Consider the following 13,997-nt stretch of genomic DNA (forward strand, 5'->3'; position numbering starts at 1 on the left):
GAGTCCCCAGCACTGTCAGGTCATGGCTGAATTACTCTTGAACCACCTAAGGTGGGTGTGAAGGATAACAGGCTCCAGGCGGGTCAGGTCTCCTATCGAATTAATCACTACAGATACTCAGACTGCTGCTCATCCGTGGCAACAAGCATGACAGGACACCAGAGTAAATCTGCACCAGATATTTTGTTGTTTTATTATTAAGTTCCATTAAATGATGTCCCATTATGTGCACTATTTAAAAAACAAAGATGATGATGATGATGATGATGATGATTATTATTGTTGTTGTTGTTGTTGTTGTTGTTGTTGTTGTTACGCATACTGGTGGTTTACATTGGTCCAATTGAATATTCAGTGTGAAAGTTTAACCCCTTCCTGAGTCCTGAGGTTCTGTGCTGAGCCAGTCCGAAGAAGTCCGCCCCACTGAGACGGGCACTGTCTTGCAGTGTAGTGGGAGCCTAGCGATGGCTGTGAGAAAACATAAATCTGGGTCTGTCCTGTTCTAAAGCCCTGCAGTTCCCTCTGGCTCATGTTACATGTGTCTTAAAGGACTGTGACAGTCTTCTGCACTCCCTGGCTACTCTGACTGGTGAACACAGAAAAATACATCAATACAAATTAATTGTTAATCCATGTCAACAGAAAGCTCACATTCCCCATTTTTCTTTATGGTGTCAATCTGTTTTACTCAAAAAACATTATTTGAAGTTCTCTTCCAGCCCTCTCACATCCTGATCCTGACAAGCTGATCATGCTCCATCTACTTTAGGTCAAAGTCTGAGTCTGTGTGGTTTCATTTTCTTAGCATGGTATAAAAAAATTGTAAGACACCACAGTTCATGTGTTAACACTGATCATAAAGCCCAGAGGAGCTGAAGATAACAGGGGACAAAGTCCTGTTTACAAGGAGCAAGTGAAAGAACAGAGATTTGACATTGAGACAGGGGTGTATCCTGATGCAGCTGGGGACCTGGTTGTGTTTCGACCACCTGGAGGGATAAGACTGGAGAGGGGCATCTCTCGGGAGGCAGAGGATCTTTGTGAGTATCTGTTACGGATTGGCTCAGCAATCCGGCTCGGGTGTTATGTTAGACCCTGTGCGAAGCGGTAAGAGCTGGATGAAATGGAAGACATAGTTCGGGGAAAACACACAGGGGTTTCATAGTGCATCTCAATAACAGTGACAGGGCGAGTGCCGGTGAACAGGGGAACAAAGAGAGGCGTCCCAATCCGCACGGGTCCAGAGGAGGGTCAGGGCACAGTCCTTGAGTCCGATAGCGTGAGATCCATTCTGAAACGACTCAAGGTTAAAATCCCCGGGAAGGGGAAACAGGAACACGGGCAGTCCTGGGATCATGGGGCGAGGTCCCCCAGGCCCCGGGCTCAGGTCAGGCGATGTCAGGGAGGAGGCTGTGCCCTCAGGGCACTGGGAATAAATAGAGGATCACCAGCAATCACACAGAACTAATGACAGGAGTAGTGGAGTGCCCTCTAGGGGATGTACGGCGACCGTGGCAGTATCTCTCTGGAGGTGATCCAGTTTGTGTTCCACTCTGCAGACGAGCAGCCACGGATCTGCGCTGACCGGCACAGACATGCTGTGCACCCTGGGGAGAAGCCTCTCTGTGATTGTGGCTCTCCTGCAGGTGCGGGGGGCCAGCCCAGGTGAGAGGACAGGCTCGGAAAGAGCTTGCGCTTTTCTATCTTCCTTCTCTTTTTTTACTTTCCTCCTCCCCCTCTCTGCCATCCTCCAGCCCCCACTATCTCTTCTGGTAAAAATTTAAAACTGTCTCAGTTTGGTTGCATGACCATGGACGTCCAACTGTTCTGCTGTCTCCTGTCTCCAGGGTCCTTCACTGTCCAGGTTCCTGACAAGCCCCTGGTTGCCCAGCTGGGGTCTGACCTCATGCTGCCCTGCCACCTCTCTCCGGCCCGCAGCGCAGAGCCCCTGGAGGTGCGATGGGCGCGGAAGGAGAGGAACGAGGAGGTCCACCTGTACAGACACCGTACAGAGAGGCAGGGCAGGGCGTTCGAGGGCCGCGTGAGGCTGTTCAAAGACAGTCTGAAGCAAGGCAACGTCTCTCTGCTGATCAGGGACCTGCAAGTGTCTGACGAGGGACTGTACACCTGCTTTGTGGATTCAGGGTCTTACTACGACAGAGGAGAAGTGGAGGTGAAGATTTCCAGTGAGTATTCTCTCTGTCTCTGCAGTCCCTTCACCCAGTGCTATATTAAACACATCAAGCCACTCATGTTACAGAGCGCAGGCAGTCATCCTGTCCTCATGAAAGTTTCCATTGACAATTAGCATAATAATCCTGCTTTCCCACCCCTATAGTATACAGCAGTCCCTTCCGTTCCCATAGTTCCACTGTATTGTGCTTTTGTATCACAGGGAGGTTTGATTAGGGTTGTACAGGAAAGCTAGGAAAGCTTTTTATAATTCCTGCCCTTAATAATTTAAATGTTGATTGTATCATGGTGTTATTTGATAAAATGGTTTATTGTATTTCTGCTCTCCCAAAACCAAACCTAATGTCAAAAATTATAGTGCAGAATAAATCAAAGCTTAAATCCCCACCTGATTGCAAACTCCACTCCAGAGCCAACTGACGCCTGCTTTCCTCTGTTCTCACTGAGGCGCCTCCAGGCCCGGGCCTGGCGGGAGGCTGATTTACTCCAGATGCAAGGAGCTGTTTCTGTAGGTTTCCCCCAGATATTGCACAATCACAAACAGACCTGTGCCAATAACAGAAATAACGTGTTGGCCGAGGCTTGTCCACGGCTCTGGAAGACGCTCTGCAGTTCTCAGGCGTTGCCAAAAGCAGGTCCTGTCGCAGCAGACCAGCACAGACAGCAGAGCCTCCTGCAGAGCCTTGGCGTTTTGCTCTAGGGTGCCTTGACCCCCGTAATCTTGTGTTCTCTCTGGTCCCCTCAGTGACTGGCAGTGCCCCCCTGGTCTCTCTGGAAGGGCACGAGGGCGGGGGCATCAGGCTGTCCTGTCATTCTGAGGGGTGGTACCCCGCTCCAGAGGTGCTGTGGGCAGACGAGACAGGTGCCCCTGTGCCGAAGACCAGGGGCATCTTCACCCAGAGCAGGGAGGGGCTGTACTCTGTCAGCACACACCTGCTGCTGTCGGGGCAGGGGCAGGCCGAGGTCTCCTGTGTTCTGGAGTTTGGGGGCGACGGGAGGCAGATCCAGTCCAGGATCCACGTCAGCGGTCAGTTCCCACAGCGCCAGTTTCCCGCTGTCTCACCCAGCTGCCTGTCCAGGGCGAGTGGCGAGTGAGGATCTCAGTGCTCCAGCAGGGAGATCACACACGTTATTCTCCTCCTCAGTATCACACAGGGGATTCTTCTTCCCATACTTAACTTTCCAAACTCACCATGAACAAAGTCTGGTGCTCCTTTTAAAAGAAATCTTCCCTTAGCCTCTGTGTCTGTGGCACAGTCACTGTGTCCGCTGCTGTGCCAACTGAGCCCTTCCACAGAAACAGGAAGCAGCTTTGGTCGTTATTGCTATGTGTTTCATCAGAAATGATGAAAAAGAACTCCAAACAGTACATGTAAGGAAATGTATTTTTCAATATTTCTCTTTAAGGGCAGCTCATCTGCATTGACTTTTAGCTTGTTAGTGCCAGTGCTGTTCATCGTGTGACTTATTACTATTATTTATTTTGAAAAGTCAACACAGGGATCGCTGTGTGTTACAAGACAGTGAAGCTGGTACCAGTAGTGACGACAGCACAGTAACCTCAGCATGTTCCTCGTTACACTCGGTGCTAATTGCACAGCTGATCACGTTTCTCCAGGAACACTGTTTATGTCACAATATCAAAAGCGTTTCTATAGAGAAGAGCTGCGTCTTCGGGCATGGATTTGTCCACCTCTGTGGAACGAATTTGTCAGTTTGTAACCAGAGTTTAAACTATTTGAAATGTCTTGTTTCCAGGTGTTTTTTTCACACCAGCACAGCCCTGGTTCATATCTGCTGTAGTCCTCGTTGTCATCTTTCTCATTAGTTTCATATGCGTCATCATCCTGAAAAAAGGTAATTCCCCAAATAAAACACACAGGAGTTTTTAATTTGCTTCCACTCCATACTTCCCAGAGATGAATGTTTGTTTCTAATCTTCCAGCTCTAGCTGTCTGTGTGAAGGGGTGTTCTGCACAGGCTCTCATAGTCAGAGGGCTCCCCTGTTTTCTCAGTTTTTATTCCACCAAATACGCTCATAATTATTTTAATTACTCAGGTTTAGCAAGTCTTTAAATAAATGACTTTTTTAAACAAATGATTACTTTCTGAAAACAACTAGCGAACAAGTGACAACAGATACACAAACCATACACTGGGACCAGTGTCTGTCCAGGTGAGAGACTGAGTGCAGTACACTGTAGATCCAGCTGTCTCACGCTGTCAGTTCTGCTCTGAATCCAGCAAGAAAAGACCAAGATGGATCTCCATAAATCAAAACATCCTCCAGGTTTTCTGTAAGTTAACTTTTAAGGTACAAATTTCATATAGTGAATAGATTTTGTAATGTTATGTTTTTTGTTATGTGGAGTAGGAGAAAGACATGTTACCAGTGCTCTGACTACTTAACTCACAATAAAATGTTTCTTTTTTTCAGAGAACCTCAAGCTAGGAGAAGTCTTGGGTAAGTTGTCATTTCGCAAATTTCAAAAATCATTTTGGGGAAAATATCCATTGAACTGTAAGAAGAGGAAGAGATACTGCACCAAGGCAGGGAGACAGCAAGCATTAATAACAACATCCATAATAATAATAATAATAATAATAATAATAATAATAATAATAATAATAATAATAATAAAGGTGGGTAGCTGCGTCAGCATGTGTAGGCTGCAAAGGAACAAGTAAAAGGTTTATTCCATGCTGAAAAAAAGCAGGGGACAGAAAGAGAGGCCAATCAAGAGGTGTGAAGTCAGAATGGGTGCAGAGAGGTGTGAAATGAACCTTCCAATGAATGGAGAAAATTTAAAAGAACAGTAATCTGTCCTTAAGGGAAGGGAGAATAATTTTGGTTTCGGTGGTCTTTCTGATGTATGAGTTCGGAAAACCGTCTTTGAGAACACAGACGGAGAGATTAGAGTGGTCGTGGCCGTCAGAGGTGAAATGAGAAACAATGGGCTTGGAGAGATCTTTAATCTTCACAGCCCTGACGTGTTCTCTGAAGCGGTCTCCGAGTCTCCTTCCTGTTTCCCCAATGTAGATGGCTGGGCATTTACTGCAAGAGATACAGTAAATAAGGTTGCTGGAGGTACAAGATGCTGTCTGGGTGATCCGGAATTGTCCTGAGGGGCCTTGAATGAGTGTGGTGGTGGCTGTGTACTTGCAGGTGATACAGCGAGCTCTGTTGCAAGGGAAAGTGCCTGGTGTGGATGGTTGCTGAGGGCGGTCAAGGGAGCTGTGAACAAGGAGGTTACGCAGTTTAGGTGGTCGGCGATATGAGATGATAGGGCCATCAGAAAAGAGGGCCCCAATGGAGGGATCATCCTGTAGGATGGAAAAGTTCTGGTTAATGGTCCTGGGGATAGGAAGTGTGTTCTTATAATAATAATAATAATTATAATAATAATAATAATAATAATAATAATAATAATAATAATAATAATAATAATGAGGACACAGACACTTGACAAACACTGTTTCTGTTTGTGTTCCTGTACAGGTGCAGACGAAGGTCAGTGGTTTCAGTCTGGACAGGAGACACACTGCCTGGTGTCCATACATGGTCAAACTCAAGTACATTTCTGTGCCTTTCACAGCTACACAACAGCATGTGTAGAAATTAAAGAAGGTGGCTTTCAGGCATGCTGTCTTTGAGGGACGCTGTTGCGGTCAGGCTAATATTTTAAAATGAAACAGTAAAACAGTATTGCGCTTCTGTGTTTCACACTAATATTGTATTACATATGTCTCCATTTTACTGCCCTTGTCATGTGAAATAGATTAATTGAAACAGACTACCCTCATCCAGTGACATTAAAGAGACAGCCATCACCATGATACACAGTGGCAGATACACAGACAGCTCTTGTCAATGCAGACAATAACACAACAATAGATATTAGCCCAGGAAGTGAGGCGTCTGTATGTCACTCTGACAGAAAGCCCATTTGTGTTCTTGTCCACTGTGCAGCATTTATATCCAATATATACTGTTCATTCACTTCCCTTTGTTTTGATATTTTAATTCATGTATTAGAAGGAAAACAAAAAATCCCTCAAACAGCTGAGAATATGGTGAGAGTCTGGTGTAGGACTATATGTTAATATACGCCGGCACTGTCCTATATACTGCCTCACCAGAGCTTCCCGTTGCAGTGATACGATGCCTCAGTCCAGTGAAGAGGCTCCCAGCAGATTCCAGGAGATTCCAGGAGTGCCTCAGTATAATCACAGCAGACACTCTTTAAGTGCTTTATCAGCTCTTAACTCGTGGATTTAGAGAACGATCGGTCTCAAAATCTCCATCATCAGGTTGTTTTGTATCCCAATGGTGTGAATTAAAATGTCAAAACAGCTGGAATGATTCTGGCCATGATAACTCAGGAGAGCATGAGCTACAGCCAGCAGTCATTGACAACAGCAGTCAGAGTCACAGGCCGCTCTGCTAAACTCAACACATCCAGATTCCAACACCCCTGTCTCTGTCTGTGTTTCTACAGTCATAAAGAGTGCTCGACAGCATGGAGGTGAGTAACAACACAACATCTCTGAGCGCAGACCAGCACCATGTGTGTTGGATTGAAATTCATTATCTCTCTTTTCTCCTGAAAGCCGACATAATAATGGATAAGGAAACTAGTCACCCAAAGCTGCGAGTCTCTGAAGATGGAAAAAGAGTGCAGTACGATGAATCTCTGAACGACGTTCCCAACAATGAAAGAAGGTATAAATACTGGTCAGGGGTGCTGGGAACACAGGGATTTTCCAATGGGAAGCACTACTGGGAAGTCAATGTGGGCGAACTGGATCACTGGGATCTTGGGGTGGCCTATGAGACTGTGCGAAAGGATCTGATCGGAGACATTCAGCCCAACCATGGCTACATGAGCATCTGGTTTGTCTACAATGAGTACAGGGCTCTCGACACAACCAGGCCCCGAATCCAGACCAAGGGAACAGTTCACACAGTGGGCGTGTTCCTGGACTATAAGGGTGGAAAGGTCTCGTTCTATGACGTGGAAAACAAGCTTCACTTGTACACATTCAGTAAGAATTTCGAAGGGACACTGTACCCCTTCTTCAACCCTTGGGGGAACACTAAGCCTCTGACTATAACCAAGACAAGTGAACAAGCCCCAGAGCCCAACACCGGGCCTCCAGCCCCGGACGACAAACTAGAGGAAAATGCTTTATGACTGCTTGCAAACGATTTTAGTTTTTCTCAAACTCTTTGATGTTTTTTTTTTTATTAATGCAAGATAAAACATGGAAAATAAGATCTTTAAGCAGATTAATTCGTAACATACAAACATGCCAACAGACAAAAGTCTAATTGTAAAATGGAGGAAAGAAGACAAGGAAAAGGCAAACAGAGGTTTTATTTGTAGTGAAAAGAGGAAAGCAATGAGTTAATTAATAAAACTGTTGTTAATTGTACTTGTGTACTGTTTAACAGCAGACAGAGGTTTGGACAACGCCTCAGAGCCTCACGTCTGTGTTACTGTAAATCCAAATCACACAACAGAGCAGGAGTTAACCTCTCACCTCTGTAAACTAACCTGCTTACCCCTCTTGCAGGATGAGTCTGTGTCCAGATTCCTCTTAACCTTGAGTATTAATTAGCACAGCACACCTTCATCCTCTGAATGTACAGTGTTCATGAAGAGTTATGTTTTGTCCTAGTATTATCTTAAAATAAAACATGCATGTAAAGGAAAATAATGTTTATATCTCAATGAGAGTCTCTTTTGGCTGTGGAAATACAGTGCTGTGTCGTGTAGTGCTCATTTGCAATGTATGTGCCTGTTTTAACACTGAACTGCGGAACAAAACCAATTGCGTTGGCCTCTTTACACAACCAGGAAGCTCAGAAGCAACCCCTCCTGCCTGATTGGTAGTTAGCGCTTCACTGATCTGAGGATCTTATCCTGCTGTTATAAAGAATGGTGGGCATCAGCTTCAACCACATGGCCAGGCAGCTTGTTCCACACTCTTACAACCCTTTGTGTAAGGTGACACTCTTCCATGCAGTTTCCACCTGTGTCCTCTGGTTAATGTTACTCTGAGTTTCCATTCCTCTCTCTGTCTCATTCTCTCTTTCACCCTCTTCCCCCGTCTTTCACCCTCCGCCTCTCTCCTTCTCCCCCTCTCTCCCCTCTCACTCCTCCTCTCCCCCTTTCTTACTCCATCTCTGCAGTTCAGTTCTTTGCTTTCTGTGTAGACGTTCCACTGGGGTGCAGGCAAGGACAAATTAAATAGTAGCAGGAGTTGTTATGATGTTATAATTGCTGTTAAAATGTAATTGGGATTAATCATCTCTTTGAGTTCGTCTCTTTGTTGCTTTTCACCTTGAAGTGTGTTTCCCTCTGGTATCTTCTCTCTCTCTTTAATGTTATGATTGGTTTAGGTCCTAGTTTAGATCTCATTAGAATTATTTCAGGGCCATACACTATATGCTCCTCAGAAACAACAAACACTGCAGACTTATACAGCTCCACTAATTAGTCCACTCAGCATGTCCACTCCGGGGCCACCCTGGGTGCTCCTTTGCAAAACAGAGATTCTATCGTAGTAATTAACATCTTCATTATATCTAGTGCCTTTCATGACGGTGATAAATAGTTTATTTTAGATAGTTCATGCCAGATGATCTTGATACCCAAATCATATCTACTATTTATCGTAAAATAGTCGGTTGGCTGTTCGGCTTCAACCCCTATCAGTTCAAGAAACACAGAAAACTAAAATAATCAAAGAAAATCCAAGTTTAAAATGCTCTCAGTTAATCGGTGATACCGACTACCGGCTATACATGAACTCGTGATTACGAAGCAATGGTTTTATTTTTAAGAGCATTTAAATCTTGAATTTCCTTTTATTATTTATTTTCAATTTTTTTTTATTTTATAACATAGAGCGGCATCGTTCGTACACCAGTGCGACGCATTTCTCAGTATAATATGTTATCATTAACACATCGCATGCAGTCCCACTCCTCCCCTTTAATCCGCCGCTTTGCTGCCCTCCGACAGTAAACGCCATCGCTAGTTTCCGCTTCCAGGGCGAAGGGGTCGTGCGCTGAAGGGGAACATGGCCGCTCGGTTTCTGCGGATTTGGCCGACTTGGTCCCGGGTTCGGCTCGGCCCGGTGTCCGGGGCTCGCCTGGTGTCTCAGACTCGCTCCCCTGCCGCGGCCGAGTCCGCCACAGTGTCGGACCTGAAGCCGGCGGAGCACAAGGCTGTCAAATCCGCACCGGTCAGCATGTACGATAAGGTGAGTGTCGGACCCGGAGCAGCAGAACCGGGACAGACAGCGCAACACCAGCTGTAATCTGGTGAAGGTGCTCAGGCGCACTTATCAAGTGCAATATTTTCAGTGTTGTTTTAGTAAAGTGAACCATACACTTAAATATGTACGTTATTTTTCTCAAAAATGTAATGCTGTCATGTTGCAAGAAAAACAACACTTGTAAAGGTAATAGAAGTATAGTGTGCCGGAGGAGAGACGACGTTTAGATGACCCGAAGGCTTTAATGTTGTGCGTGTGTTCGCCGCGAGGTGCAGTGGGCTTCTCTGAAAGTCTTCTGAAGTCTCACGGTCTTAAAAATTATACTTCTGTGTTAATGTTGTAAACAAACAGCGGGAAGCTAATCAATCAAATATGGATCACAATCTTTTATTTCCTAACCTGTCATTGTCTTGTTGATTATAATGGTATTAAGAATTATCACCCCGATAATAAGATGGTCAGGCTGGGCTTCTAAAGTCACCTGTAGATTTGCCGAGTTGCATGACTCTAGATTTATCTTAATGTTGTTAATTTGTATTGTGCTACTGGAGAGGTCGGCGCTCTGGTTCCTGTGTGCTACACAGGCTCTGGTGCTGGTGCTGGGGTTCGAGTGTCCGGGAGTTCAGGGTGTCAGCAGACAGGGTTCTCTCCTGAGCCTGTGTGTCTGAACCCAGCACCCAGCACCCACCTGCCGACAGCAGGATCGCTCTGAAAGCCAGACATCGGTCAGCTGTAGTGATGAAGCTTGTGTTGAGCACTAGTGAAGTGTTCAGCGGCTGGTTGCTCGGACCGCTGTGGCGCGCCAGAGGTTCAGGAATGCTCACTCATGCTCCACCACCCTCTTCCTCCTCCGGACAGAACAAGGACTACCATGGCTTTCACAGCGACCCGCACGTCGACAAGTGGAACATGAGGGCCGCCTTCTTCTTCGGCATCTCCGTGGCCATCGTCATCGGCAGCGCCTTCATACACTACCTGCCCGATCACGGGTGAGATCTGCACGCAGGGGCTGTGGAGGCGGACGTGTGCTGTGTGTAGCCCTGCGGTGAGGGACTGTGTGTGGGGACGCTGCGGCTGTGCTTGGTGACTGGTGCTGTGTGTGTCTGGACTCCAACTGGGGACTGCGGAGACCCCACCTCGCTGCGGGGGGCCTAGTGCCCTGACTTAAACTGCTGACCTCTGACTCTCTCTCCTTGCTCAGGATGAGGCTGTGGGCTCGGCGGGAGGCGGAACGGGTGATCAAGCAGAGGGAGGCACAGGGGCTCCCCGTTATGGATGAGTACTACTATGACCCCAGCAAGATTGTACTGCCCCCAGTGGAGGAGGAGGATTAACTGCAGCCCTGGAGGTTGGCACTGAAGCTTCATGGGACATTTGGATGTTAAGAGTATGTTTAATGATTCTCTTGGATTCCTGTATAATAATAAAAAAATTAAACATCCCCACTTTTCATGTCTTGAATAATAAAGAGTGCTGTAAAGCAACATGTTGGCTTTTTGTTCCTATAAGAACTCAAGCCAAACCAACTCCTGCTGTAGTTTTCATTCCGTTTCATCCAACAAGGAGAGCATTAGAATTGCAAAGGAACAAGTAAAAGGTTTATTCCAGAGGCACAAGCAATAGGTTTATTCCATGCTGAAAAGAGTAGAAAGAAAACAATGTTTTGGCTGTGGAGCCTTCTTTGGGTGTGAGCTGAAGCATTTACTTCTCTTTTCAGCAGGGAATAAACCTTTTACTTGTTCCTTCTCAGCCTGCGCATACTGACGCAGCTCCCCACCTGAGCATTAGAGCTGCTTTCCTGCCTCCAGGGTCAAGCAGAGTGAGGAGGTCAGACCCCTATAAGCAACATGATTCCTCTAAAAGATTTGTCATTTCACTCAGTAGGCCTCTGCATCAACACAGAAAAGCTGCAAATTCTTGAAATGTTTATTTGAAGGTCATGTATTTAATAATAACAGCTGAAGTAAAACAGATATGAAGTGAGCTGAGCCTCCTGTTTCCCTGTTCCTGTGATCCTGGCGGAGTCCTGGGACCTGCGGGGTCCTCTTGGCTTCAGTGCTGTGGAGTGAAACCCGTCATTCAGTTCAACTCTAATTGAACAGCTTAGCATAAACATATTTATCCCAACTCCTACAAAAATGCAGATTTGTTTATTGTGTGTGTGAGGGGTGAAGGGAAATCCCAGGAAAGGAAGGGATCAGGATTAAATCCATGCACAACGAAGTCAGTTTCCATCAGTCACTACAAGTGAACTTCTGAAGCAACTAACTTTTGTCCAGACCTTTTCATTTGAACCTCTCCATCAGTTGGTCTGTTGTACACTATAATTAACTTCTCTTCTGCATGTCTGCATCACATTCTCTCACAAACTTTGAATCAACACTAGAGTGATACACAACACTGATTGATCGTGGTCAGTTATAAATGAGATCAATAATAATAAAGTCATGGAACACATGTGTAAACAGAGTGAAAGAGCTCTTTTGACCCTCAGTACGTACCTATCTGGCACCATACAGCTGGCAGGTAGGATCAGTGTAGGACAGTGCGGTGTATTAGAAGAGCCCCATGTTCAGCAGCCTGGCACCAGAGAGACGAGAAACAGTCCTGATTCCACCACTGCCCTGGACACACCTCCAGTCTCCCCCTGGGACAGTCCCTGGACACACCTATGGTCTCTCCCTGCCCTCGGACAGTCCCTTGACACACCCCTGGTCACACCCTGGGACAGTCCCCCTGGACACACCTCCAGTCTCTCCCTGGGACAGTCCCCCTGGACACACCTCTGGTCACACCCTGGGACAGTCCCACTGGACAGACCTCCAGTCTCTCCCTGGGACAGCCCCCCTGGACACACCTTTGGTCTCTCCCTGGGACAGTCCCCCTGGACACACCTCTGGTCTCTCCCTAGGACAGTCCCTCTTGACACACCTCTGGTCACACCCTGGGACAGCCCCCCTGGACACACCTTTGGTCTCTCCCTGGGACAGTCCCTCTGGACACACCTCTGGTCTCTCCCCCCAGACAGTCCCCTGGACACACCTCCGGTCACACCCTGGGACAGTCCCCTTGGACACACCTCTGGTCACTCCCCCCAGACAGTCCTTACTTGCAACCTTGGTGTCTCCTGGTTTTCATCTTTACTGAAACACGCTTTTCCTCAAATAATTTTCAGAGCTAAAAAGCTGCAGATTTCAAGTTAGGTTTTGTTTTGTTTCTTTCCTGCTTAACATGGGAGGACAGGAGCTCAGTGATAATTGAAATTGACTGTGACCCAAGTTTGTATAGGAAATAACTAATTTGGATACAATTTTCTCAAATAGTTAAGAAACTGAAGAGTAATTAGAGTCTGTATTAAAATTAATTTAATTTTAATATTTGCTAATTCTAAGTGCAAAACAAGAGAACAGAATAATTATGAATGAGAGGAGTTATTCTGCCCATCTAGTCTCTTGGCTATCTAGGCTGTTTGTAGTCAATAGATCCCAGGATCTCATCCAGCTGTGTCTTTAGATCAGATCAGATCACTTTATTAGACATATACAATTTCTTGTATTAGGAATTTGAATTTGATCCAGCTGATGGAGTAAGCATTCTAATACACTTGTTGTATATGGAAAATAAAGAAATCTTGAATTTGTCTTTTCACAAAGCCCAACTTGCTCTCCATGAGACACAGAGACAGGGAGAAAAGCTTGGGGTCAGAGCACAGGGTCAGCCATTTATACAGGACCCCTGGAGCAATTGGGGTTCAGGGCCTTGCTCAGGGAGTAGGATTCCTCTGCCGGCCACGCGATTTGAACCGTCACCCTTATAGCACAGGCGCAGATCCTTAGCCAATGAGCCACCACTCAGCCCAAAAACTGCTCATCCGATTTAGCTGCAGTTCAGATTCCACCAAGGTTTGAACTTGGATTGCTGGATTCAGAGTCTAGAGTGCTATTCATTACACCACAGAACCGATGGGTTAGCAGGTTACCAGGGTATTGGCTCCAACAACATGTCTGGGCAGCTTGTTTCACACCCTCACCACCCTTTGTGTACAGATCACCTAGTGGCCATTTCCCAAGTTGTTTTTTTATCAGGACTTGGTAATGGTGTCATGGTATTGTTTTTTAACTGAAAGTATATCAGACTCAGTCATGTCTATATTTGACATGACAAATCGAAGAAGCTTTGTGGATAATTGAAAATATGATTTTCCTGTTGTAGAATTAGGAAAAGTGCCACTGAAATGCCGTATAAACATGGTTTAATATCGCTGCCAGCAGCACGCAATGACAGCCGGCTCACCGTCTCCCTTATCTCTCGCCGAGACTCGCTGGATTCGGGTTCCGCCTTTTTCGCCCTCTTCCATTGGCCGCAAGAACTGCCAATATAGTCAACATTCGTCCCTGATTGGATCGTCGGATCGCTTTGCCGTCACACCTTTCGTCACTACAAAAAAGCAGAAAGGTGACCAAACACGCTTTGTGATTGGCTGATTGGGCGCAAATCCAGAAACCTGCGTGTGCGAT

The 13,997-nt window shown here is 46.1% G+C and overlaps 2 protein-coding genes and 1 long non-coding RNA gene across 3 annotated transcripts; all 3 read left to right on the forward strand.

The window, feature by feature from the left end:
- Window positions 1-300: 300 nt before the first annotated feature.
- Window positions 301-5,660, forward strand: LOC148673894 (butyrophilin subfamily 3 member A2-like). Its single transcript, XM_088627168.1, has 7 exons — window positions 301-1,040; window positions 1,560-1,665; window positions 1,848-2,186; window positions 2,939-3,220; window positions 3,952-4,050; window positions 4,631-4,657; window positions 5,653-5,660. Exons 2-7 carry the CDS (start codon window positions 1,596-1,598, stop codon window positions 5,658-5,660), a joined length of 825 nt encoding a protein of 274 aa, XP_088483294.1. The 5' UTR covers window positions 301-1,040; window positions 1,560-1,595.
- A 15-nt stretch (window positions 5,661-5,675) lies between these two features.
- On the forward strand, window positions 5,676-7,914 carry LOC148673895 (uncharacterized). Its single transcript, XR_015932761.1, has 2 exons — window positions 5,676-6,719; window positions 6,805-7,914. It is a non-coding gene; the product is annotated as an uncharacterized LOC148673895 (long non-coding RNA).
- A 1,321-nt stretch (window positions 7,915-9,235) lies between these two features.
- Window positions 9,236-10,921, forward strand: ndufb11 (NADH:ubiquinone oxidoreductase subunit B11). Its single transcript, XM_088623565.1, has 3 exons — window positions 9,236-9,465; window positions 10,339-10,469; window positions 10,682-10,921. Exons 1-3 carry the CDS (start codon window positions 9,283-9,285, stop codon window positions 10,812-10,814), a joined length of 447 nt encoding a protein of 148 aa, XP_088479691.1. The 5' UTR covers window positions 9,236-9,282; the 3' UTR covers window positions 10,815-10,921.
- The last annotated feature ends 3,076 nt before the right edge of the window (window positions 10,922-13,997 follow it).

This window comes from Lepisosteus platostomus, chromosome 3, assembly GCF_059453375.1.
Source record: "Lepisosteus platostomus isolate fLepPlt1 chromosome 3, fLepPlt1.hap1, whole genome shotgun sequence".
NCBI classification, from domain to species: domain Eukaryota; kingdom Metazoa; phylum Chordata; class Actinopteri; order Semionotiformes; family Lepisosteidae; genus Lepisosteus; species Lepisosteus platostomus.

Excerpts from the sequence above, each read along its gene's own strand:
- LOC148673894 (XM_088627168.1), top strand. The coding sequence starts at position 1,596 with ATGCTGTGCACCCTGGGGAGAAGCCTCTCTGTGATTGTGGCTCTCCTG. Across the intron at positions 1,666-1,847 it reads GGTGCGGGGGGCCAGCCCAG|GGTCCTTCACTGTCCAGGTT; the intron begins GTGAGAGGACAG and ends TCCTGTCTCCAG. Across the intron at positions 3,221-3,951 it reads GTCCAGGATCCACGTCAGCG|GTGTTTTTTTCACACCAGCA; the intron begins GTCAGTTCCCAC and ends TCTTGTTTCCAG.
- ndufb11 (XM_088623565.1), top strand. The coding sequence starts at position 9,283 with ATGGCCGCTCGGTTTCTGCGGATTTGGCCGACTTGGTCCCGGGTTCGG. Across the intron at positions 9,466-10,338 it reads CGGTCAGCATGTACGATAAG|AACAAGGACTACCATGGCTT; the intron begins GTGAGTGTCGGA and ends TCCTCCGGACAG. Across the intron at positions 10,470-10,681 it reads CACTACCTGCCCGATCACGG|GATGAGGCTGTGGGCTCGGC; the intron begins GTGAGATCTGCA and ends CTCCTTGCTCAG.